At 33.8% G+C, this 27,996-nt stretch overlaps 1 protein-coding gene across 3 annotated transcripts; it reads right to left on the reverse strand.

Annotated features, from left to right (window-relative positions):
• Nucleotides 1–854: 854 nt before the first annotated feature.
• Nucleotides 855–5,255, reverse strand: LOC112290119 (BTB/POZ domain-containing protein At1g63850). Of its 3 annotated transcripts, none has more exons than XM_073538385.2 (7): nucleotides 4,231–5,255; nucleotides 3,603–3,910; nucleotides 3,235–3,457; nucleotides 2,877–3,034; nucleotides 2,503–2,730; nucleotides 1,994–2,310; nucleotides 855–885 (listed from the first exon to the last, which is right to left on the reverse strand). In XM_073538385.2, the coding sequence occupies exons 1-7, from the start codon at nucleotides 5,051–5,053 to the stop codon at nucleotides 870–872; spliced, it is 2,073 nt and encodes a 690-aa protein (XP_073394486.1). In that variant the 5' UTR covers nucleotides 5,054–5,255; the 3' UTR covers nucleotides 855–869. The 3 variants fall into 3 exon arrangements, with proteins under 3 accessions (XP_073394486.1, XP_024391866.1, XP_073394485.1); XM_024536098.3 differs by lacking the exon at nucleotides 855–885 and adding an exon at nucleotides 1,214–1,817; XM_073538384.2 differs by lacking the exon at nucleotides 855–885 and adding an exon at nucleotides 1,214–1,835.
• Between the last annotated feature and the right edge of the window lie 22,741 nt (nucleotides 5,256–27,996).

Below are 27,996 nucleotides of genomic sequence, written 5' to 3' on the forward strand. Positions count from 1 at the left end.
GATTTGTTCTAGGATTTTATTAGGATTTGTTGAGGGTTACATTAGAATTTGGTTTGGATTCAATTAGGTTTTTTATTTTTAATATTTAAAAAATATTTCTTTGATATTTCTTTAGGATTTTTTATTATATAATTTCTTTAAGATTAATTTATGACTTTTTTATGTTTCTTTTGTAAGTTCTTTAAGACTCTTTTGGAGTTTAATTAAAGAATAAATAGCATTATTATAATTTAATTGGAATTAATTTAGGATTCTATTAGAGTTGTTAGGGTCTTTTTGTTGCAAGTTCCATTTTATCTTCCACAACCAAGAGCCTAATACATTCTCAAGCAAATTTCATGAAATATGACACTATTCATCAAGTTTGGCACTTTTGGAATACAAGTTAGATCCATCCATGTAATGGTATAAGTTTCTCAAGCCTAGGAAATACTACATTACAAAACTCCACATAATGTAGTTCTTCTACTTGAGCTCCTCAATCCATTGGTCACTAAGAGTTGAGGTGGTCACCATGATAGATGAAAGGAAGGATGAGATCTAGTGTTACTATGTGTTTTGCTCTAATAAAATGATGAGAAAAGGTATGTACTTATCAACACCACAACATTGCATGATGGGCTGCTGACTGATGCTACACAACCCAATTAGAACTGCCTGCGCAGGTTGGGTCAGGATTGATACATTGTTAATGTAGCTCAGAGTTCCACGCAGTCCTTCACTCGATATGGGTTTAGCACTTCAACAGCTTTACTCAACCTGCTCCAGGAATCTGTGCGCACTAACTGGTGGTATCAGCTCGGGTTCCCTCGGACAATAATTATCGTGGAATGATAATTGTGACTTATGTTCCCTTGTTCCTTTGATCTTTATGTGTTGTTGTTGCTGATCAAAATGAAAAAAAGAGTAATGAGTTTTAGTAATGCTATGTTTTGAAAGATACTGGCGAAAATGAATTTATCAACGGTGAATTCCCAGACGCTTCAGGTGTTGAGAAGAATCCGCAATGAATGACTGCCCTAATATCTGTTGACAGAGGTGCGGTTAAGTTAAGGATGAGGATAGGTCCTACGTAACTGTCGTGTGAGGGAATTCAATGCGTCCGCACTGCAAAGGATGCATAGTATGCATGGAGCTACAAAATGAGGTTGATCTGTACTACAATCCAAAAAGCATCGCACCATGGTTTAGGGTTTGCACGCTGATAATGGGATGGTTGAGAATGGAAACGAGCCCAAGTGCGGCAAATATATAAATGCGTTACAAGGAAACTAGTTTGTGAGCCCTGGTTATGTTTCGAATGTCCCATATTTGTACATTGCAGATTTTTCTTACCATGAGAACCCACCGACAAGCCTCGCGCGTTCACCGGCAATAGTCTCACTAGAAATACAAGGGCTGATCATGTTTACTCCCCATAGTTCAAGTTCTCAGCGTTTGCTACCTCCTACCTGCTACCTGTAAACTCTTAACTGGGATCTTTCTGCCAGGTTTCTCTACTGAGCTAACTTCAGCTTCATGAAGTCAACAGCGAATTGAAACAGCTGAGCGCGAAGATGGCTCTGCTGTCGTAAGAGTTCCTCGAGCAGAATCACGTGGATCCAGCTTCAAAAGACGCCCGAGAACAGAACTATCAGCCGACCCCGTCTAAAGTTACGACATTTAGCTCTCGTAATTGAGGTTCCGGAGAACTCAATCCCAAGCCTGCCAACGGACCACAACCCCACTCCCCTACTCTTGCCACCATTAGAAGCCAGGAAGAATCCATCATCCCCTTTCAAGACTTCAAGAATCCAAGATGCCCCTCTTCTCTACTTCTGCAGAGACCATCAGCTCTGAGAAATCCACAGCCACGTTACAAGAGCCAATAATTGAATCTGCTGCTCAGAATTGCTATTCCACTTCAGTGTTAGGTAAATCATTCAACAGGACCATGACACACATGTACCAACGCTCACTTCAAAGCTTGGCAAGCATTAATTCGATTGTTCACCTTTCACAAAACTCTCTGCGCTCAGCACATGCGTCTTCTTCGACGCAGGGGGGGGTGAACGTTCTTCGCCACCAAACCTCAAATGCTTTCTGCAGGTTGGGGCAGTCATCGCCAGAACTAGAGAATCGGTCGAACCACGACAGCAAGATGCACTGTTGTTGCTTCAGTGGGAGAGTGAGAATAGTTTGGCTGATCCCTTCCTCGACCACCTTCTTGTCCAAGTTGCGGCAACACCTTTGCATCCACGCAAAGTCGTCCACCAGCGGCTGTAGCCATGTTTGCAGGAGTAGAAATCTCACATCCTTCGGAGACAGAACCTGTTTGTCGAGACGAACCCAAAGTCTGGTGAGAACTTATGTGGCTAACCTGGGGTTCATTTGAATTCAACCACCAACTCTCTCCATCGCTCTATCTATCTCTCTCAATATATATATATATATATATATATATATATGCAAAATCCAATGTACAGTGCAGGGAAATTTTAGTTAGAGTTGAATGTGTCTTGCCTGGCCCTTGCCAATTGCAATGCACAAACGAGCTGTAAGACGACTGACTTCATATCGAAACATTACTGGAACCTGCGCGTGCAAGGTGGCAAGCTCGCCTTGATGAGCCCACATGCGTACAAAATCATCCGCAATCCGCCGGTCGACAAGAATGTCCACCAGCCAGTGCAAGTTATCTGCTTGTCGGGAAATCTCGACCAGCATATTCCTGTCTTCGCCACTTTTGGACTGCCACACATTTGAGCAACGCAAATTAATTGGGCGATAGTGTTTGGAGCTAGAAGCAGATCAATAGACTAATTCCTGGCAACTGAGGTTTAGCAATACGGAATGGACCGCTCATGTAGGCGACGTGAACGGATCTGAGCACATACTTGCGTGAACAGATGGAGTAGAGAGTCGAGACACCCGTGGCAAGCTCTGTACAAACTCTCTTTGCTGATATCGACAGTGTTCTTGTTCTGCGACATATTCTCTCGAAGCATTCTTGAAACCAGGGATTTCATTTCTCTCCGGGCCTTGTCATCAGTTCCTAGGATCACAACACGACCAATTAATCTCGGCATCAGTAATGCTGGCACTACAATACACACACACACACACACCCGTATATGTGGATACATATATACATATATATATATATACATACATACATACATACATATATATATAGATATATCCGCTCGCTGCTGCTAGAAAAGAATTGAGCCCATTGCTATGTGCCAGTCTGACCTTTAGTGACGGCACATAAGAGCCGAGGCAAAATATCTTCATTGTTGGTGCTCTCGAGAGAAGAGCACCGCTTCATAACGTCCGATGCAACGCCCACACTCTCCAGCTGCAGCTGCCCCATGAGCGCAGTCACCTTCTCTTCTTCATCGTCAGCCCAAGGGACTGCCTCTAGGTACTCTAGGCAGGCAAAAACACCTCCCTCGAACATAATGTGCGCCGAAAGCTGTAAAGATATATATTTATATTTATATGGACATGTTAAGAAAGGTTTTAGTAAAAAACTACAGTTCCGGAGGTTTTGACGAAAAACGGGTTACTCGCGCATTATGAAGCAGTGAACATGTGGAGTGAAGTAGAGCGGGACGTACCTTGAGAATGCCTAGAACTCGATTCACGTTTTCCTTCAGAAGACTCTTCTTGACATCTTCGCAATACATGAGCCGAAGTGTTTCGAGATATATTTCAACGTCGTCAATGTCGGTAATCTCGATAAGATTCGGATTTGCTCGTTGCTGCTTCAACCATCTATCTGAAAGCTTGGCCGCGAAGAACCTGCTGTGCGTAACCAAGATGTGTCGATGAACATTTACAGTGACGCTGCAGCCTTCTCGGTTATTAAGACTCAGCTTCAAGTCGCTGGTCGTAGTGTCATTAAACTGGTTACCAGGGCTAGTTCCTGGCCATCAGGACACAATCACACATTACAAATGTCAACATGGAAATCATTTGCTGACATTCTCGAGCACCTCCGTGACTGCAACTCCCGGTGAATCCTATCAATTGATCTAGATTACTGTGCGGACTGTAACAGGGCACTCAAAGCCTGTATTCAGTTGGCTATGTCGTAGTGCGGTATTAGATGCTGCTCTGTAACTGAGTGTCAGCGCTAATTTTTCCGAGTTGGTATTAGCATGGGTGAGAAGCCGCATGATCTTGGTTGGCCATGGCAAAAGAGCCTAAAATGGCTGCGAGAGGTGTTTCAGATTTCTACTATACCTGAGAGAATGGACTTCATCTTCTCTTGAAATGTAAGCTGCTGGCTGAGAGAAATGCTGTGAACTGCCTTGGGGCCTAATTCCTGTTCGTGGGTCATCATTTCAAAAAGGGTTGGAGATGCTTTGATCTTATCCACGGGAGGCGAGCTCGACACCCCCGAGGAGGAGTCATGCATCTTTACTCCTGGCGTCAAGTTATAATTCGACATAGAGAAAACTGTTGACGCCATTGCCTGCAGATGCTGACTCACCGGCGCGGCAGTGATCGAAGCAGGCGGGGGCACCACCTCAACTAATGGTGACACCTTCCCAGGCGAGAGCCGTGGCCGAAAGGCGGGCGAGCTCCCGGGCGTCGACCCAGTGCGCTCGAAGCTACCACTAAAACTCTTCACTAGCGATCCCATGTCCCCGCTCTTCACGTCGCCGATTCCCTTCTCACCCTTGCGCCCTCTGCCTGCTCTCTCCCCCTCTCCCCTCGGTGGCGGTGACACAACTCCAGACCGACTTATGCACCCGCACCAGCTCCCAAATCCGCCTCCAAAATCATCTCCCTGGTACACCACATTGGTCTGCTCTATATTCCTCCCCGACCTTGACATACCACCACCGCCGCCGCCACTCCGCCCGCTCCCGTGCGCTTGCGAGTTCCACTCCTTGTGATGGAAACTATCGACACTCCCTCCTCCTCCACCTCCTCCTGTGTCCACATTGTCGCTGCTCCCATACAACACTCCACTAGTGGACCTCCCGCGTCCTTGTTGCAGTTGAAACGCCTTTCGGTGCTGCGACTGCTGCCCTGCAGGCGGGCGGGACACAACTGCCATGTCCCCTCCACAACCCCAATTTGCTCCACCGCCTCCTACTCTTTCTCTTTCCCTGTGTTACTTTCTCAGCTCCTCTGATGCTGCGCTAGATGAGAGCAGCAGCTGCGGCACCATCCCACAGGGTGCAGCTCGTGATGATGATGATGCTGATGCTAATGACAACGCTCATGCCTGCTGCTTCAGCTGCTACTACTGCCGCTGCTTGCGCGTGAGCTGAGTAGTGTGCTCTAGTGCTCTAGAGCTCTTCTCCCGCGACGCTGTACCGTTGTTGCTGCTGCTACTGCAGCTCAGGCTGCAGCCGTCAGTGGTCACGCGTGTGAGCTCGGCGGTGGCCACCGGCCCTTCTCTGTCAAGCTCACGCTGCCATTTTCATCTCCCTCGCGTCCCGCGTTGAAATTCCAGCTCATGCACTTGGTTTCGAATCAATTTCCCTTTTTCAAAAACCAAGTAAACAATTATACCATGTTATTACCTGCACAGAATTGTGTTGCAGCCGTCAGAAATCACACCATTCTCTCTCTCTCTCTCTCTCTCTCTCTCTCTCTACACCATGATATGCCTGTTAAGATTTGTGGGTGAAATCTTGCAATGCTTCCACCCCGTATGTTAATACATGTTGCGAATGAGGATTTTAATGGTTGTGCAAGTACACAAGAGTAAACATGAGATGAGGACTTGCTCGTGTAAGAAGTGGGATCTTTAACATCACACTCTCTCTCCCCGGCATGTAACCCGAGTTGGAAATTATTTATTTATTTGTTTGTTTCTATTTGTATTTATATATTTTTTATATATTAATATTTTCTCGGGATTAATACTGATTCTACTCCCTTGTCTTCGTCTCCATCATGAGGTGATCGCGCCATCTGCACCGAAACGTATCTAATCATTTCACTACCCCCAATTTCTGACGATATGGCTGAGATGAGCCTCCAAAACCTCCACTAAAAATCTTTGGTCGGCACTGGGTAGTGTCACTCTTCCCGAGCTTGCAAGCATCACACGCCGTGAGCACCACCATGTGATGCGCTCAGGTGCTGCAAACTTTGGCACCATGGCAACTGGCAAAGCCCTAAAACTGAAAACCCACAGTTTTGGATTCTTACGTGGAACGTCATTTGTGGGTTGCATGAAACCCAAGACATGCAAGCTCAGTTGATTCTCTTGAATAATTTTGTTTCTTTCCATTACAGGGAGAATTTAATTGTTAGCTTCTACTTTTCTTTTCTTTTCTTTTTATTTTTTACTTTGTTTGTTGTATTTGGTAATGGCGGAATGAGACATTGTAATGTAGATAAGTGGGGATTTTCTGTTTTCTTTTTTTACATTTTTTGTGAAAATACTCATCAAGAATATAGATTTTTGAAAAATAATAATATTGATGTACGATTATGAAGGTCAAAAGATAGAAGATCAAGAAGCACATTTTCTTATAAAAAGGTATTAGAATGATTTTTGCCAAGTACAAAGAATTAAATGAGTATTGAAGCTAGACTTCAGTACAATAAAAGGGTCAAAAAGAATTAGGATAGCTATAGACTTGCCATCTTTTGTGTTAATTAATTGAATAATGAAAATAACATAATAATAATCTAAGAAAGAAAACTTTCCAAAAATTATGAAGAATATAAGCCAAATGATTAATTCATGAATTGCTTCTATGGTGGCTTTATGAATAAAATAAACTTCTATTATAAATTATTGGAGTCAAATGGCACATTTAAAATACTTACAAATATAACTTCTTTGTAAGAGAAATAGATTTATAGAATTTTTTCTTTTTTTTCTTTTTACAAATCTATTCCCATTTTTATGGTTTATTAAATATATATATATATATATATATATATTAGAATTGTGTACATGTGTTTTTTGTTTCGTTTTGTTTTAATAAATAGAAATTAAAACCATAAATTTTTTTAGTATATATGTTTTCAAAATGTTTAATTTTTTCAATATAAAGTTTTATAATTTAAAATGATTTTGTAGTTGATGGACTGTAAATAGGAAAATTAATCAATACAAAGAAGATAAATATTTTAGAATTTATATCTGTGTTTTTAATTTACAAATATATTATACAATATATTGTTATTATAGTTCAAAAAAGTTTGTGTATTGTGGCTCAATATTTTTGGAAAGAAGAGAAATTTATCTCAATGTAAGTGATTGTAAATGGTGTTCAAAGGACAAAATTAAAAAAATAATTTTAGAGTATTTAATTTTATTTATTTTAAAATTTATTAATAATAAAAAAGCATGGAAGTGCTTATGTGGATTATAATAGAGAATTAAAAATTAAAAATTAAGTAAAAAATTAATAGTAACAAAAATGACCATAACAATCAATATTAGTATCTCATAAATTTCTCAAAATAATAAATAGATAAACTTGCATGAGAAAAAAATGTTAAAAAAAAGAAGAAAAAGGATAATATATATATGGGAATGATAAAGCAATCGAAATTTTTATTAAAGCAATCCACTATATCTTAAGCATCATTGCACTCTTAAAAGCCCCTATCCATGTTCTTGGCCATTTTCCCTTCCCAATTGTTGCTAGGAATGGGGGCAGAGAGGTGGGATTATCAAGAATAGTGGTGATGGTTGGGAACAAAAAAACAGCTCGGAATGGGGTATGTGGGTTGATTTAGTAAAAATTTGGATGGCTTTATCATTTTCCTTTATATGTATATATATATATATATATATATATATACACGCATACATTTGTAACACTTTGATTCTAAATCTAACATAAAATGTTTTAGAAAAAAAGAAAAGGAGAAATCATAATTATAAAATATAAAAAATGTAAAACCAGATTTATAAAATTTAAGTACATTAAGAAAAATCATAGTATATTTGCTTAAATGAATTTTTAAATTATATCTATTACAATTCCCATTCTCAGAATATTATTAGATATTAATTTGAAACCAAATATATATATATATATATATAAAAATCTAGTCTTGCCTGGTTCACTTATTCCTTTACGTATGTATCCATTTGAAAACAAATAATGCATCCATTCCTCGACGTCAGCTTAATTCACACAACAAATTAGAGAGAGAGAACGTGGACGGTTCCAAGTGGAATAGCCTGATATCCATTCTTATGGATGAATGAAATTACGGGGTTAAGCCCACATCCAAATTTCTGGCAGGCCATAATGCCGCAGCAAAGGCTTGGGTACAAATCAACCGCGGGTACATGACGGTTCCATGGATGAAAGAGGATATTAGATGAAAGTAGTCAACGAAACAAAATCCCGTTGGCCAGCGCCTGGCTTCGAGTGATGGACCCCCACTGGGTCCAATGGGTGACGTGGACGTACATAAAGTGGACAGTCTAAATACAAATTAGTCTGGGACAAGAGGTTTTCGGGGACAAGGGACATACTATACTATGTGCTTCAAATGGACCTGATTTGATACTTGTCGACTTGTCCCAAGCCCTAATACAGGATGAACTCCACAACTGAAAGAAAGCCTATCAGAGGGGGAGAGACAGACCTCATGTACCCTCTTCAACACATGAATCTCCGCACTTCGGACAGCCAGCTGCTGAATTACTTCCAGGACCCATCAGAACCCACCATGCCCGAAGCCTTGATTTTTTTGGGTTTTGTTGATTTCAAGGTTTTCTTTTCATGGGTTTCTGATGGGTTTATAAATTGGGGAAGCAGGGAAATAGATAAAGATGTGAATTTTATTGAGCAGGCACCTCGATTCCATGGCGTATTACTCCGTTTTATCCAACCGAATCCATGAAGTTGTCACTGTAGCAGTAACTACAGCGCGGGTACAGAGTTCCCAATTGAATACGTGGGCAACGACACACTCTGTACCAAAGCTGCCAGCATAAATGGGTTATTAGCACTGGTGGGTGTGATCGTATGCTTATTCTCCGCCTTTCTTTAATACCCTATACTGTACAGAACATGTACATACATACACACACACATATAAAAGGTATAGTGGCGGTATAAATACGCCATCGTCCTCTCTGGTGGGCTGATGCAGGTGGAGGTGACAGCTTAAGCCATTATGAGAAGGCTCTGTCACTGGTTTGACGGTCTTATGAGAAGGGACATTTTGCAGGTCCTCATAGAGGCCCGCGGGTGAAGGATGACAGGACGGTATCCTTCCCGGTATGGCTTCCTCCGGCTATGTTGAGCACACCATCGTTACTGTCGGCGTCGAAAACAGCACTGGTGTTCTTCACTTGTATGGCAGATTTGATAAAGCCAGTGTCGTCGTCGAAATACGCCGAGATCCATTCATATCGGAAATACTGGTGCCACAAAAATTTATATCTTTCGTTCTAGTTACTACCAGTTGCAAGCAAGCAGCGGGGGCATACAAAACCATGACCCAGATGTGAGACTTCTTTGCACTCATACAGGGCTGCTGCAGGTATCTACCTGATTCCACACCCGAGACCCGATTTCCACAGCTACTTTGAGAAGCAAGTTTCTGCGTTGGAAACTGAATCTCGATGTCCAGGTACAAAACGGAGTCGATGCTACCTCGGTGTTGATTTCAAACTCCCCTTACTGGAGCTTCGTATACGGCCCCAGTTACTTCACGTTGTTGGCGTGGTCTGCCGTGGGTATGTTCCAGTTGTGGGTTGTATTCTGAAGACAACAGCCGCAACCCGTTTGCTCTATAGTGTTAACAGCTAGATTCTACAAGATAGACGTACTTGGTTAAATTTTGACCCCGGTTATCGATTTGGTGTCATAATATAACACAACTAATATGTGAAAAAGGTGAAGAAATTATTATATTATAGAAGATCTTACTTCAAATATTGTAGCATATTATCTTAGAAAATAGACAAAAAAAAAAAAAACTAAAGGTGTAAATGCCATCTTTTTCCAAAGTATGCTTTTACTTACTTTAAACGCCATAAAAAAAAAAAAAAACAAGGTAGATTAGAAAAATTAAAGATATGAGTATATATAGGAAGAAGTTAGAAGTTGGTTTGAAAAAAAATTAACTCAAAAGAGTAAAATTTGATATTTGGAGGAGATTAGTTATCAACCTAGGTTGAAATTAAATCCCAAGACTCAAAATCGGGCATCAACGCCTATCAAAGACACGAACTAGAAGATGATGCATAAACCAATGAAATCCATGTTAAAAAAAAATGACAAAATAGAAATAAAGAAGTTTGTATATTAAAAAGAAATTAAAATGGCTTATTGCCAAAAGACAAGAAAACTTGAGACTCTTGAAACTAGACTAGAAGCAAGAAAAAAAATGGCAAGAATGATGAGGGCTTCACTCTTGTCTCTATATATACTATCTAACTAGGGGCAATATGGAGATGCTCTATAAGGCCTCAAATATGTGTTGACTTTGTAGGACAGATGCCTTGACTTACAAGGCAAGTTTTTCTATAGGTTTGCCACATAGTTAACTTATTCTTTAAGCTACCAATATGTGTGGCACATAGTTAACTTGTTGACAAAGTTTTTAACCTAAAAGTCAATAATGGACACTTATAAATTTAAAGCAATATCTGTAAAGCTTCTAGGAAGCTTCTTTAGAAGATATTATAGAATTAACTTACTTTTACTTACTTCTATGTACTTTTATTTATTTGTACAAGTAATTATTGGCTTACATGTGTATGTCCGTGACATTACGTCGCCTTCTAGGGATGAGTTCTACAAAGAGTGGTCATTATATGTTGAAAAAATCAAAGATGTAATGAATTATATTTGCAACATATTTAGATCTTTGTTCTCTTTGAAGATTATTAATAAGGCCTTTCAACCATTGATAGTGTCCCGTACTAGGGTAAAAAGACCACCTTGTTATTTGATCATTATTGAGGCCTTCATAACTTCCTTCAAATAAAATATTTGAAACACCGTTAGGACTTTTTCCTACTTTTAATAAAATTATCAAATATCAAGAGTCTCTTCCAAGGTTGTGATATCAAATATGTTATATCTTGCCATCTATTCAAGAAAAAACATGTCATTCTTGAGCATCTCTATCTCGATTGTGTCATCTTAAAGCTTGTGACAATTGCAATATTTTATCTGAGAAGTCAACAAACAAAGGATCTGTAGTCAAATCTGCTAGTTATTGATTTTCCATCTTTTTAGTGTCACAAATACAAAGAAGCTACAAATAAGCATTGAAAGTAGAATATTTTCTTACCTAGATTTTATTTCTTTTATAAGAAAGATCTTCATCTTGATTTTAATGGATGTTGTCAATGAAAAGCTTCCACCTTCTTTATTGCATTTACAAGATTCTTTGCTGGCTCCTATGTACATTCACTAATATTGTATCTACACCAATGAACAAAATATTCTAATTTATTTTGGCACTACATGGAGTCTAAGACTTCTTCTACTTCAAATTCTTCATTATTGTCCACTTCTTTAGGAGGAGGTAGTACTTGTCTTCTTCTTGGTATGTCGACTATCTTATATCATTCAAAAAGAGACATGTGGAATACACGATGGATTTTTTTTGACTCAGGTAGGTATAAACGATATGCAACTAGATTAATTTGTGCAAAAATAGGAAATGGTCCAAGCTTATGATAGTTCAACTTATCACAAGATCAAATAGCCTTGATATTGCAACTAAGTAACCATACCTTGTCACTCATGTAGAATGGTGGTTGTTTCTTTCAATAGACATCCGCATTGATCTTTTTTTGTTTTTGAGCTTCTTTTAACTGTGCCTTCATTATTGCATGTAGCTTTGACAAATGATTTGCCAAATCTTTTGTCATAAGATTATGAACTTTTGAAAAGTCAAAAGTATCAAGTTATGGATGATAACCATAATTAGTAAAGAAAGGTATTTGTTTTGTAGAAAAATGTATTATGTTATTATAAGCAATTTTTATCAATAGCAAAAGAGTTGTCCAATCATCTTATTGGTAGTTTTGATTGATGGTACATCTTAAATACTACTTCAATACTTGATTAATATGCTCGATTTGTCGATCAGTTTAAAAATAGAATGCCAAAGATAATTTTATATCTACTTTTAGAATCTTGAAAAGAGTCTCTTAAAATCTTCATACAAATTGAGTTTTCTTATCTGATATAATATTCTTGGATAATCCATGATAGCAATTGATGTAATCAAGAAAGAATTTAGCTCTTTCTTCACATATGATAGATTTTGTAGGTAGTACAAAATATACCATCTTAATAAAATAATCTATTATCATGAAAATAAAGTCATAAGAATCTGAGATTAGAAGATTTGTGATAAAATCCATAGGCATAGTAGACCATGGTTGTTTTGGAATGGGAAATAGTTGAAGGAGTTTGTAAGGTCGATGAGAGAGAGTTTTTAATCTTGAACAAATGTAACATGACTGATCAAAGTCTTTCACATCCTTTCACATTTGTGGCCATCAAAAATCTCTAAATATAGGCTCCAAAGTCATATTGTATCTAAATTTTCCTACTATTGGAAAGTCATGACATGCTTGAAGAGCACATAATTGTGTTTTTCTTTTTGGAATATATAATAGATTTTTAAAATAGAGTAGGTTATTTTTGAACTCAAACTTAGAATTATCTTGAGATTTAGAAGAAGGATTCTTGATATTATAAACAAGAGGATCAAAAGACATAAAATGATTCCATCCTTGATTATATTTGTTTCACAAGGGTGGAATCAACAGTCAATGTTGATTTCATTATTTGAAGACAAAAATGCTCTGGTTTCAAGAGAATCATTCTTTGTTGATCAAAAGATGCATCTCTTTTTTTGATACAAAATAAAAATGTCTAGAAAGGATGTCTGAAAAATCTTGTTATTTTTTGGGTCAATATGTGATCTTGAAATCAAATCTTGATAAAGACATGCTCCCATGGATTTGGTGATGATTCAAAACACATGCTGATATAAGGTATTTGAAATTTCTGTGGTCCATATACATAGTAACTAGATTGGAAGCACCTTTTTGTCACGAACATATTCATAATTACATATACAAATATGTAGAAGTAAGTAAATGTAGATAAAAGTAAGTTAATTCTATAGTATTTGATATGGAAGCTTTTTAGAAGCTTAATAGATGCTACTTTGACTTCATAGGTGTCTTTAATTGACTTTTTGGATTAGAAACGTGGTCAACAAGTTGGTCATGTACCACACATGTTGTTAGCTTGAAGACGAAGCTAACTATGTGGCCTACACGTGGAAAAACTTGCCTTGTAAGTCAAGGCATGTGTCCTACAAAGTCAACACATATTGGAGGTCTTATAGAATGGCGCCACGTAGCCTCTAGTTAGATAGTATATATAGAGACAAGAGTGAAGCCTTCTTTACTTTTGTCAACTGCTTTCTTGCTTCCAGTCTAGTTTCAAGGGTTTCTAATTTTCTTGTCTTTTGGCAATAGCCATTCCAGTTTCTCTTTCAATATATATACTTATTTATTTATATTTTGTTACTTTTTTTCGAGTGAAGGCTCACTTGTTTGAATTGCTTTTTTATCAAGTTCTTGTCCTTGAAAGATTGACAAGAATACACCTACAATATCAGAGCTTTGTCTAATCCTGATTAAGAGTGGATTACCCCTTTTTCTTGATAAGATATAAGCATATTAGAAGTTGCAGATTACCCTCTTCTAAACTGATATTGTCCTTAGTATTTTCTTTCTTCTCAAGTCCTCTCTTCTATTTGTCTTGAGCAATATTAGACATCTTCTCTTTTCTAAGTATTATCATGGCAAAACTTGTTGAAATGAAGAGTGCAATGGTACAAATGCAAGAGCAATTGAGGGAGTTAATCTTACGATGCATCAACTCAATTTACCACCACAAGGAGCAACAAAATTGGCAGGAAGTGAAGATATAGAAATGGTTGGAGGTGCTTCAACATCTGTAGCAAATTAGGTCGTTTTTCCTTTGAGGGAACGCCCTTCTAGTATTAGAGAACAAAGAATTGCCTTACTTGAGAAGTTTGATGGTACCAGATCCAAGTTTCGAGGATTTATCAATCAAGTGGAGCTTGTGATTGAACTTCAACCCCAAAGCTATCCAACTCCAAGATTGCAAGTTAGATTCATTGGTACACTTCTTTTAGGTTCAGTACTATCGTGATTTTTATCTTTTCTTGAACAACGAGATCCAATATTGGATAATCTAGAGGCTTTTCTGGTAGAGTTTCAATCCATGTATGGAGAACATGATGCAATTCATATTGCAACTAATAAGATCCATATTTTATGACAAAGCAATCGATCAATATCGTTGTACGCTTCACAATTTTGACAACTTGCAACTGATATCAAATGGGATGATGCTGCATTTATTATCCAATTTTTCTATAGATTACAATATGAGGTAAAAAATTTAATGCTCAACTTACTTGATCCTCAAACATTGAATCAAGCAATTGACTTTGCTGTGAAGTATAACAATCACCTTTTTGAATTTCAATCTGAGAACCATACAAGTGGACCTCAATGATACTATAATTCAATGGCAACACCAACACTTCTTTAACACATACATTCGAAAGTAGAGGATATGCAAATTGATGCAGTACGTTTTAAACCTCTTACTGAGTAAGAAAAGACTCGTCGTTGTCAAAAAAGATTATGTTTATATTATGGAGAACCAAAGCACACTGCTCAATATTGTCTAAAGAAATGACGCAACGACAAAATGAAGAATATGGCTGTGAAAGAAGACAATATGTTGAAAAACGAATTTGTCCAACTACAATAGGAACTATATAGCTAGAACCTTGCACAACATCTAGTAAAGGTCCTATTCTCTCTTCAGAGCCATCTCCTTGTTTTACATTAAATGTTATTTTAGGACCTAAACATTACAAAGCCTCTGCCTTGTTAGATTCAAGAGCCTCGACATGTTTCTTAGATGAAGAATTTACTAAAAGACATAGCATATCTTTAGTAAAGAAAACTAAACCTGTTCATGTAGAAGTCATAGATGGTTGTCCATTATCTTTTGGAGATATTACTCACGAAACCCTTCTTGTAGAAGTAATAATCAATGGTCATAATAGCTTTGTGGTATTTAATATTATTAGATCTCCCTCTAATCCAGTCATTTTAGATTTATTGTGGTTAGAAAAATACAACCCTCAAATAGATTGGATTTCTCAAACTCTTACTTTCTCTAAAAGTATAACTAACAATGTAGTTAATCAAATAGAGAGTCATAAGTCGAATTCAATTAAATCCGTATTTATAGGTACAAAAGCTTTCTTTCATGTTGCTATGAAAGAATCACCATATATTATTTATGCCACACTTGTTTCTACTGGTGAAAAGACTTCAAGTGACATTCCAAGCCAATATCAAGAATTTCAAGATGTATTTGAAAAAAAGAATGCAGATACACTCTCGGAACAACGTCCCTATGATTGCTCAATTGACCTTCAAGAAGGAGCACAACTGCCATTTGGACCAATCTACAGTTTATCACAAAATGAGTTGACTGAAATCAAGGAGTATATTGAAGAAAATCTAGCCAAGAATTTCATACGCCATTCTCAATCTCCTATAGGAGCTCCAATTCTATTTGTAAAGAAAAAAAATGGATCATTGTAGATGTGTGTTGATTATCGAGGACTCAACAAGATTACCATCAAGAATAGGTATCCACTACCTTTAATATCTGGACTTCTTCATCAGTTGAATCAAGCGAAGATCTATACAAAAAGAGATCTTCGGGGGGCATACAATCTAGTACGCATCAAAGAAGGAGATGAATGGAAGACTGCGTTTCGAACTAGGTATGGATATTTTGAATACAACGTCATGCCTTTTGGACTTACAAATGCACCAACAGCTTTTCAACATCTAATGAATGATATTTTTCAAGAATTTTTGGACAATTTTGTGGTCTGTTATCTAGACGACATCTTAATCTATTCTAAGAATTTAGAAGAACATGAACTTTATGTTAGTCCTGTGTTACAAAGATTAAGAGATATAAGACTGTATGCCAAGATAGAAAAGTGAGTATTCCACACAACTCAAGTCAATTTCTTTGGTTATATCATTTCAAATGATGGATTTATGATGGATCCAAAGAAAGTTCAAACTATTATAGATTGGAAGATCCCAAAAACGATAAGAGATATCCAATACTTTTTGGGATTTTTCAAATACTATCAGATCTTCATCAAAGACATCTCTCGAGTTACAGCTCCACTTACATGTTTGACTTGTAAAAACAAACTCCAATGGAATCAAGAAATGGAAGTTGCTTTTGAATCTTTGAAGACAACATTTGTTTTTGCACCAATCTTGTATCGTGTTGATTTTTCCAAAATTTTCTTTATGGAAACAAATGCATCTTACTTTGCTCTAGGTGCAGTTTTGTCACAAATGGGAATAGTTGACAAACTTCATCTAGTAGCCTTTCATTCAAGAAAATTCTCAGCAGTAGAAATCAATTATGAGATCCATGATAAAGAACTTCTTGCAATTGTGGATTCTTTTCAAGAATGGCATCATTATCTAAAAGATTCTTCTAGTCCAGTTACTATGTATACAAATCACAAGAACCTCGAGTATTTTATGTCAACACGCATATTAATTCATCGTCAAGCTTGTTGGAGCATGTCTTTATCAAGATTTGAGTTCATCATTACTTATTAGCCAAAAAAATAATAAGGTTTGTCCGATGCCTTGTCTAGACATTCTTATCTTGTACCAAAAGAATGACATGCAGCTTTTGAGCAACAAAGAATGGTTCTCTTGAAGCCAAAGCAATTTCATCTTCAAGTAATAAAATCAACATTAACTATTGATTTAACTTTTCTCAAGCAAGTCTAATTAAGTATGTCTTCAGACCCTCTTGTTCATGATATCAAGAATAATTCTTCTAAATCTCATGATCCCTCTAAATTCGAGTTCAAGAATAAACTATTCTATTTCGAAGGATGCCTATATGTTCCAGAAAGAGAAGCACATTTACGTATTCTTCAAGCTCGTCACCACTTTGCAACGGCAGGATATTTTGGATACAATAAGACTTTGGAGCTGATATCTAAGGATTTTTGGTGGCCTCAAATGTAAAAGGCAGTCAAAGATTTTGTACAATCATGTCATGTTTGTTCAAGATCAAAAACTCCTCGTCATTGACTTTTTGACTTCTTCAACCATTATCCATTCTAGAACAACCATGGTCTTTTATTTCTATGGGCTTCATCACGGATCTTCCAATCTCAGGTTCTTATGACTCTATATTCGTGATAGTAGATCGTTTTACCAAGATGGCACATTTTGTACCATGTACAAAATCTATCATAGGTGAAGAAACAGCCAAGCTCTTTCTTGATAATATCTATTGCTATCATCGATTATCCAAGGATATTATATCAGATAGGGGAACTCAATTTGTATCAAGATTTTGGCGGACTCTTTTCAAGATTCTAAAAGTAGATATAAATCTATCTTCGATATTCCATCCTCAAATTGACTGACAAACAGAGCATATTAATCAAATTTTGGAGTAATATTTAAGATGTACTATCAACTACCAACAAGATGATTGAACAACTCTTTTGCCATTGGCAGAGTATGCTTACAATAACACAATACATTCTTCTACAAAACAAACACCTTTCTTTGCTAATTATGGTTATCATCCACGACTTGATACTTTTGACTTTTTAAAAGTTGATAATCCTGCTTCGAAAGATTTAGTGATTCATTTATCAAAGCTACATGCAACGATGAAGGCGCAGTTAAAAGAGGCTCAAGAAAAACAAAAGGTCAATGCGGATGTCTATTGAAAGGAACAACCACCATTTGACTTGGGTGATAAGATATGGCTACTTTGTCGCAATATCAAGATCACTCATCCTTGTGACAAGTTGGACTATTGAATGCTTGGACCATTTTCTATTTCTGTATAAATCAATCCAGTTCCATATCATTTACATCTACCGAAGTCAATGAAAATCCATCTAATATTCCACATATCTCTTCTTGAATCATACAAGATAGTGGATATACTGAGAACATAACAAGCTCCACCTCCTCCTATAGAAGTAGACAATAATGAAGAGTTTGAAGTAGAAGAAGTCTTAGATTCAAGGCGGCATCAAAATAAATTAGAATATCTTGTCCATTGGTGCGGATATGATATTAGTGAACACACATGGAAGCAAGTAAAGAATCTTATAAATGCAGCAAAGGCGATGGAGGCTTTTCATCGATGACATCTATCAAAATCAAGATGAAAACCTTCTTTATAAAAGAAACAACATCTAGGCAAGATAACATTCTACTTTCAATCCTTGTTTGTAGCTTCTTTGTAGTTGTGACGCTCAAGAGATGGAGAACCAATAACTAGCAGATTTGACTGAAGAACCTTCATTTGCTGACCTATCGAACAAGACATTTCGATTTTTACAACCTTCAAGACGATGTAATCAAGATGAAGATCTTCAAGAATGACATGTTCTTCCTCGAATAGATGGCGAGATACAATGCGTTCGGTATCATGACTTGGAAAGGGACTCCCGATGTTTGGTGATTTTGCTAGAGGTATGAACAATTCCTGATGGTGTTCCAAATGTTTTATTCGAAGGAAGTTATAAAGGCCTAAAAAATGATCAAATAACTAGGTGGTCTTCCCGCCTTGGTATGGGACACTACTGATGCTTGAGAGGCCCTATCAATCATCTTCGAAGAGAACCAAGATCAGAGTATGTGGCGAATACAATTTGTTGCATCATAGATTTTCTCAACATATGATGACCGCTCTTCATGGAACTCCTCCCTAGAAGAGGGGATAATGTCACGGACATACTCATAATTACATATACAAATATATAGAAGTAAGTAAATATAAGTAAAAGTAAGTTAATTCTATAGTATTTAATATGGAAGCTTCTTAAAAGCTTCATAGATACTACTTTGACTTCATAGGTGTCTTTAATTGACTTTTTGGATTAGAAACGTGGTGAACAAGTTGGTCATATGCCACACATGTTGTTAGCTTGAAGTCCAAGCTAACTATGTGGCCTACACGTAGAAAAACTTGCCTTGTAAGTCAAGGCATGTGTCCTACAAAGTCAATACATATTGGAGATCCTATAGAATGTCGCCATGTAGCCTCTAGTTAGATAGTATATATAGAGACAAGAGTGAAGCCTTCTTCACTTTTGTCAACTGCTTTCTTGCTTCTAGTCTAGTATCAAGGGTCTCTAATTTTCTTGTCTTTTGGTAATAGCCATTCCAGTTTCTCTTTCAATAAACATACTTATTTATTTATATTTTGTTACTTTTCTTTGAGTGAAGGCTCACTTGTCTGAATTACTTTTTCATCAAGTTCTTGTCCTTGACACTTTTAGATGATGACGCCATGTTTGAAATGAATCCACGATTGCAAGAAGTTCTTTATTGTCAATTTCATAGTTAATCTCGGCTGCTGAAAATTTTTTAGAATGAAAAGCTATTAGGTGAAGTTTATCATCTATTCCCATTTGTGATAATACAACATCCAAAGTAAAATCTAATGCATCTATTTCTATAAAAAATGCCTTAGAAAAGTCAATACAATACAAGATTGGTGCAAAAATAAAGTCAAAATTTAAAGCTTTAAAAGATGCTTCAACTTCTTTGCTTTTCTTAAGTTTGTCTTTGCAAGTCAAATGTGTAAGTAGAGTTGCAATTCGAGAGAAGTCTTTGATGAAGATCCAATAATACTTAGCAAAGCCCAAAAAGCATTAAATATTTCTTACCATTTTTGAAATCTTTCAATCTATAATTGTTTAAACTTTCTTAGGATCCATCATAAATCCATCATTTGAAATGATGTATCCTAAGAAGTCAACTTGACTAGTATGGAATATACATTTTTTTTTATCTTGGTATAGAGTCTTGCATCTTTTAATTTTTTTAACACATGACAAACATGAAGTTCATGTTCATCTATATTTTTAGAATAGATCTAGATGTTGTCCAAATAACAGACAATAAAATCATCTAAAAATTCTTGAAAAACATCATTCATTAAATGTTGAAAAGTTTTCGGTGCATTTATAAGTCCAAAAGGCATGACATTGTATTCAAAATATCTATACCTAGTTCAAAATGCAGTCTTCAATTCATCTTCTTCTTTAATATGTATAGATTGTATGCTCTGCGTAGATCTATTTTTGTATAGATCTTTGCTTGATTTAGTTAGTCGAGAAGTCTGGATATCAAAGATAGAGGATACTTATTCTTGATGGTGATCTTATTGAGTCCTCGATAATCAACACACATCCGCAATGATCCATTTTTTCTTTTTTTTTCACAAATAAGATTGGAGCTCATGTTGGAGATTTGGAATGACGTATGAAATTCTTTGCTAGATTCTCTTCAATATATTCTTTAATTTTAGTTAATTCATTTTATAATAAATTATAGATTGGTCCAAATCGTAATTGTGCTTCTTCTTGAAGGTCAATTGAGTAGTTATAGGAACAATATTTTGCATGAATATCCACATTCTTCTTCTCAAATACATCTTAAAACTCTTGACATTGGCTTGGAATGCCACTTGAAGTCTTTACATTATTAGAAATAGATGTGGCATAAATCAGACAAGTTGATCATTCTTTTGCAACATGCAAGAAAGATCTCGCACCTACAAATATAGATTTTATTGTACTAGAATTATGAATTTCTACTAAATCAATTTCACTCTTAGCTATACTTTTAGAAAAATCAAGAGTACAAGAAATCCAATCTATGCAAGGATTATACTTTTTTAATCACGATAAACTTAAAATGACTAAATTATAGAAAGAATTAATTATATTAAAGATTACACAACTATTATGGCCATTTATTGCTACATCTATAAGAAGTATTTCATGAATAATATTTCGAGAAGACAATGGACGACCACCTATGATTTCTACGTGAATATGTTTACTTTCTTGTACTAACGATATTTTATAACTTTTGATAAATTCTATGTCTAAGAAATAAGTTGAGGCTCCTGAATCTATCAAGGTGGAGGCTTTATAATTATTAGGTCATAAATGTACATCTATTATAAAACAAGAAGATGGTTTTGAGGAGAGGATAAGACTTTTATTAGAAATTATATAAAATTCCAGCCGCACAATCTTTATTGTAGCTAGACAAATTTGTTTTTTGATACATTATCTTCTTTAACGTTGTGCTCCTGATTTTGTGGTTTTTTTGCTTCTTTGGATAATGTTGAGTAGTGTATTTAGATTTTCTACAATATAAGCATAATCCTTCTTGATGGCAACAAGTATTTTCTTGCTCGATAAGAGGTTTAAAACATATCACATTAATTTGTATATCCTCTATTTTTGAATGTATATGTTGGAAAAATATTGGTATTGCCATCAAATTGTAGTAATGTTGAGGCCTACTTATGTGACTCTTAGATTGAAATTCAAAAAATCAATTGTCATACTTCACAGCAAAGTCAATTGCTTGACTCAATATTTGAAGATAAGGTAAGTTGATCATCAATTTCTTTACTTGATATTGTAATCCATAGAGAAATTAGCTAATAAGTGCAACATAATCCCACTTGATATTAGTTGTAAGTCATCAAAACTGTAAAGCATATAATGTTACAAATCAATTGTCTTATTGCAAAATATGGATTTTATTGGTTGCAACATGAATTGCATCATGTTTTCCATACATGGATCAAAATTTTGCCAAAAATTTCTTCAATTTATTCAATATTGGATCTCGTTGTTCAAAAAAAGATGAAAACCACTATTATAATGAATTTGAAAGAAGTGTGTCAATGAATCTAACTTGTAATCTTGGAGTTTGATAGCTTTGAAGTTGAAGTTCAATCACAAGTTTTATTTGATTGATAAATCCTTGAAATTTGGATCTTATACCATCAAACTTCTTGGGTAGGACAATTCTTTGTTTTCTAATACTTGAAGGATGTTTCATCGTAGGTAAAGGGACATGATTTGGTGCAGATGTTGAAGCAGCTCTAATCATCTCTATATCTTCACTCTCTGTCATTCTTGTTGATCATTGTGGTGGTAAGCTAAGTTGATGCATTGCAAGCATCATCTTCCTCAATTACTCTTGCATTTGTGTCATTGCATTCTTCATTTCAACAAACTCTGTCATAATAATACTTAGAAAAATATTTAATACTACTCAAGATAAATAGAAGAAAGGACTTGAGGACAAAGAAAATACTATTAACAATATGAGTTTAGAAGAAGGTAATCCATAACTTCTAATAGGCTTATGTCTTATCATGAGAAAAGAGTAATCTACTCTTAATCAAGATAAGATAAAGCTCTGATATTATAAGTATACTCTTTTCAATGTATCAAAGACATGAACTAGAAGATTATGCATAAATCAATGAAATCCATATCAAAGAAAAAGTGATAAAATAGAAATAAAGAAATCTGTATATTAAAAAGAAACTGGAATGGCTTATTATCAAAAGACGAGAAAACTTGAGACTCTTGAAACTCGACTAGAAGCAAGAAAAGAATTGACAAGAATAAAGAGGGCTTCACTCTTGTCTCTATATATACTATCTAATTAGAGGCTACATGACGATGTTCTATAGAACCTCCAATATGTGTTGACTTTATAGGACACATGCCTTGACTTACAAGGTAAGTTTTTTTATATTTTTGCCATATAGTTAGCTTGTTCTCAAGCTATCAATATGTGTAGCACATAGTTAACTTGTTGACCAAGTGTTTAATCTAAAAGTCAACAATAGACACCTATAAATTTAAAGCAATATCTATGAAGCTTTTAAGAAACTTCTATGGAAGATATTATAGAATTAACTTACTTTTACCTACTTCTATGTACTTCTATCTATTTATACAAGTAATTACTGGCTTACATGTGTATGTCTGTGACAATGGCAACTTTGGGGTTTTTTTGTATATAAAAGAGCAAGATTTAAAAGTACACTTGATAAGATTTCTTTGAGCATTGATTTTAAGTGATTTAAGTGTGTGATGACTTATAAGAGCTTTGTAAAGTTATAATTATTTTGGATGTTTTTAGAATTTGTGAATTAAAATACATATTATATTTTGAAAAATTTCATGAGTTTTGTAGTAGATTAAAATTCAAATTTTGAGGACTTATAAGAATAATTGTCTAAAGTGTATGCTTTAAGTTTTAGCTTGATCAAATAGATGAATTGAAGGTTATTGAATTTCAAGTAGGTTGAGGTTTCAAAACTTGAACTTTTAAAGGTAGTTAGGATTTCTAAGATCTTCAAAAATACTCTAGTTGGATTGGAATGAAATTTATGTGTGAAGGTAGTAAACTTGATTTGTTATATATGTGTGAAATTAGAAAATAATTAAATGATTTGGAAAGGAGATAGTAGCACTAAGAGTTCAATATTTAGATTAGAGTAGGAGGCTAACCAATATCAAAGCGGATTTTAGAATTTTTCTTTCATTTGGTAAGTACAATTATCTTCAAATTTATTATACTATTTTTTTAATTAAGAGGTTGAGAATGTGTGTAAATTTTCAAGCAAGATCAAGAGTTGAATCGATAAATATTAGGATTCTAATTTATCTTAGGATTTGATTTAGGATTTAGAAATTATCTAGGATTTGGTTTAGGATTTAGGATATATTTAGGATTTGATTTAGAATCTAGGATTTCTTTTAAGATTAAATATAGGATCTAAGATTTTTTTAGGATTTGATTTAGGATTTAGAATTTTTTTAGGATTTAATTTAAGATTTAAGATTTGTTTAAGGTTTGATTTAGGATTTGATTTAGGATTTAGAATTTTTATAGGATTTGATTTAGAATTTAGGATTTTTTTAGGGTTTGATTTAGGATATAGGATTTGTTTAGGATTTGATTTAGGATTTAGGGATTATTTAGGGTATGATTTAGGATTTGATTTAGGATTTAGAGATTGTTTAGGATTTGATTTAGGATTTGGTTTAAGATTTGATTTAGGATTTAGGAATTTTTTAGGATTTAATTTAGGATTTAGGATTTATTTAAGATTTGATTAAGGATTTAAAATTTATTTAGGATTTAGGATTTGGTATAAGATTTGATTGAAGTCTATTAGGATTTTAATTAAGAATAAATTAGGACTTGATTGAAATTTATTTAAGATATATTAGAACTTGATTTTTATATTTCTTTAAGATTTTTTAAGGATTCTTTTAAAATTTATTGTAAATTTCTTTTGAATTCTTTTAAAATTTCTTATTATTTCTTTTATAATTTCTTTAATATTTTTTTAAAATTTGATTAAAGCTTGCTTAATATAGCTAAAGGTTTAATTAGAGTTATTTAATATTTTATTAGAATTATGATTTTGTTGTTGTAATTTTTATTCTACCTTCTACAATTAGGTGTCTGGTGCATTCTCGAGCAAGACTTCATATAATCCAATACCAAAAAATAACAAGGTTTATTAAATACTATTTTTAAAATTTTTTATCTTGTACCAAAAGAAAGAGATGTAGCTTTTGATCAAGAAAGAATAAATTTTTTTTAGAACTAAAGCATTTTCATCTTCAAGTAATGAAATCAACATTAATTATTGATTCAATATTTTTCAAGAAAGTTCAATTGAATATGTCCTTTGATCTCTTTGTTCATAATATTAAGAATAATTCTTTATAGTCTCATAATACTTCTAAGTTGAAATTTAAGAACGGTCTATTCTATTCCAAAGGACAATTATACATTCCAGAAGATGAAGCACAATTACATGTTCTTGAAACTCGTCATGACTTTCTAGCAATCGGTCATTTTGGATACAATAAGATTTTAGAGCTAATATCTAGAAATTCTTAGTGGCTTCAAATATAGAAGGCAATCAAAAATTTTGAAAAACCATGTGACATTTGTTCAAGATTAAAAACTCCTCATTATTAATTTTATAGACTTTTTCAAATATTACTTATTCTAAAACAACCATGGTCTTTTTTTTCTATAGATTTTATCATGGATTTTTGAACCTTAGATTTGTATGTTTCTATATTTATATTAATAGATTATTTTATCAAGTTGGCACATTATGTACTATATATAAAATCTAACATAGGTAAAAAAAGACTAAGCTTTTTCTTGACAATATTTATCGCTATCATGGATTGCTTAAGGATATTATATTAGACAAGGGAATTCAATTTGAATCAAGTTTTTGAAAAATCTTTTTTAAAATTCTAAAGGTGGAAATAAAATTTTCTTTAGCTTTTCATCCTCAAACTAATAGATAGGAAAAGTGCATAAATTAAGTTTTAGAGTAGCATTTAATATGTACTATCAACTACCAACAAAAAGATTGGACAACTCTTTTGCTATTAGTATATTTTTCTTATGATAATATGGTACATTCTTCTATTCAATAAACACCTTTCTTTGCTAATTATGATTATTATCCACAACTTGATATTTTTGATTTTTCAAAAGTTGATAATTTTGTAGCAAAAGACTTGGAAAATTATTTATCTAAGCTATATACAACAATAAAGATACAATTAAAACAAGCTCAAGAATAACTAAAGACCAATGCAGATGCCTATTACAACAAATAGCCTTAATTCTATATTGGCAATAAGGTATGGTTACTTTGTGATAATATTAAGATTAATTATTTCTAATAGAAGTTGGATTATCATAAGCTTGGACCATTTTTTATTTGTGAATGAATAAATCATGTTGTCTATTAATTACATTTATTAGAATCTATGAAGATTTATTCTATATTCCATGAATGTCTTTTTGAGCCATATAAAATAATGAATATCTCAAAAAGAAAAGAAAAATGCCATCTATTCTTATAGAAGTAAATAATAATGAAGATTTCAAGATAGAAGAAGTCTAGAATTTAAGGCAACATCAAAATATGTTAGAATATCTTATTCATTGGCATGGATATGATATTAGTGAATGTACATAGGAGCTAATAAAGAATCTTATAAATGCAATAAAAGAGGTTGATACTTTTTATTAAAAACATTGGCATGGATATGATATTAGTGAATGTACATAGGAGCTAATAAAGAATCTTATAAATGCAATAAAAGAGGTTGATACTTTTTATTAAAAACATCCATCAAAATCAAGATAAAGTATAAGAAATTTTTGTTATTAAAGAAATATAATTTAGAAAAGATTGTATGCAACATTTTATCTATGTTTATAATTTCTATATATTTGTGGTGGTAAAAAGATGGAAAATCAATAACTAAAAAATTCAACTTAAGAGCCATTTTTTGTTGATTTAATAGATGAGATATTGCAATTATTACAATCTTTAAAATAATATAATTGAGATGAAGTGCTTTAAGAATGACATTTTCTTCTTTAAATAAATGACAAAATAGAATGCATTTGATATCATGACCTTTGAAGAGATTCATAATGTTTGGTGATTTTATCATATGTAGAAACCACTCTTGATGATGTTATAAATGTTTTGTTTGAAGGAAGTTACAAATGCTTCAATAATGATCAAATAATAGGGTGATTATTTTACTTTGAAATTACTCATTATTGGTGGTTGAAAGGATCTATCAACTACCTTAAAAGAAAATAATAATTTGAGTATGTGACAAATATAATTTGCCACATCTTAGACTTCTTTAATATGTGATCATTGTTCCTCATAGAACTTGTCTCTAAAGGAGGAGGTAATATCATAGATATATCCATCGTTACTTAGATAATATAAATTAATAGAAATAAATTAAAATATATTAATTTAATTATATCTTATGGAAAAACTTTCTATAAGCTTCATAGACATAGTTTTTCTTTTATACATATCTGTAGGTAATTGATAGATTAGAAATTTGGCCAAAAAATTAGCCACGTATTACACGTTGTTGTATTATGTAAAGTCTTGTTCAAGAGTATAGTAAGCACTTGGCTATAGAAGGTAGAATAGAAATCACAATAACAAAATCTTAATTCTAAAAAAATACTAAATAAATTCTAATTATACCTTAACAATGCTAAATAAGCTTTAATCAAATTAAAAAAAAACTTTAAAGAAATTATAAAAGAAATAATAAAAAATCTTAAAATAATTGAAAGAAAATATAAAATAAACCTTAAAAGAATCTTTAAGAAGCTCTAAAAAATTATAAAAATAATTAAAAATATATCTTAGATAAATCTCAATCAAGTTCTAATTTAATCATAGTTGAAATCCTAATATATTTCAATAAAATTCTAGAAAAACTCTAAATCCTAAACCAAAACATAAATCAAACCTTAGACAAATCTTAAATCCTAAAGCAAATCCTAAATCAAATCCTAAATAAAACCTTAGACAAATCCTAAATCCTAAACCAAATCCTAAATTATACCTTAGATAAATCCTAAACTTTAAACCAAATCCTAAATTAAACCCTAAAAAATTCCTAAATCCTAAATCAAATCTTAAACCAAATCCTAAACCAAATCCTAAATCTTAAAGCAAACCCTAGATCAAATTCTAGATTCTAAATCAAATCCTAAACCAAATCCTAGACAATTCCTAAATCCTAAACTAAAACCTAGACAAATCCTAAATTCTAAATTCTAAATCAAATCCTAGAAAAATCCTAGAAAAATTTCAAATCCTAAACTAAATTCTTGATAAATCATAAATCCTAAATCAAATCCTAAATAAATTTTAAATTATAAATTCTAAATCAAATCTTAGAAATTTTTTTAAAAAAAATTAAATCCTAAACCAAATCCTAAATCAAATCTTAGATCTTAATCCAAATTCTAAACCAAACCCTACACAAATCCTAAATCCTAAATCCTAAACCAAATCCTTAATAAATTCTAAATTCTAAACTAAATCCTAAAAAAACCTTAAAAAAATCTCAAATCCTAAATCAAATCCTAAATAAATTCTAAATACTAAACCAAATCCTAAACAAATCCTAAAGCATAAATCAAATCCTAAAAAAAATCTTAACCTTACTCAATCT

Source organism: Physcomitrium patens, chromosome 13 (genome assembly GCF_059467195.1).
Source record: "Physcomitrium patens ecotype Gransden chromosome 13, ASM5946719v1, whole genome shotgun sequence".
NCBI lineage: Eukaryota > Viridiplantae > Streptophyta > Bryopsida > Funariales > Funariaceae > Physcomitrium > Physcomitrium patens.

Bases quoted from the DNA above. Each gene is read 5' to 3' on its own strand.
- LOC112290119 (XM_073538384.2), bottom strand. From the start codon at position 5,053: ATGGCAGTTGTGTCCCGCCCGCCTGCAGGGCAGCAGTCGCAGCACCGA. The intron at 2,311-2,502 runs GCAAGACACATT...CTCGACAAACAG, and splicing joins TTGCAATTGGCAAGGGCCAG to GTTCTGTCTCCGAAGGATGT. The intron at 1,836-1,993 runs GTGAACAATCGA...TGGATTTCTCAG, and splicing joins CGCAGAGAGTTTTGTGAAAG to AGCTGATGGTCTCTGCAGAA.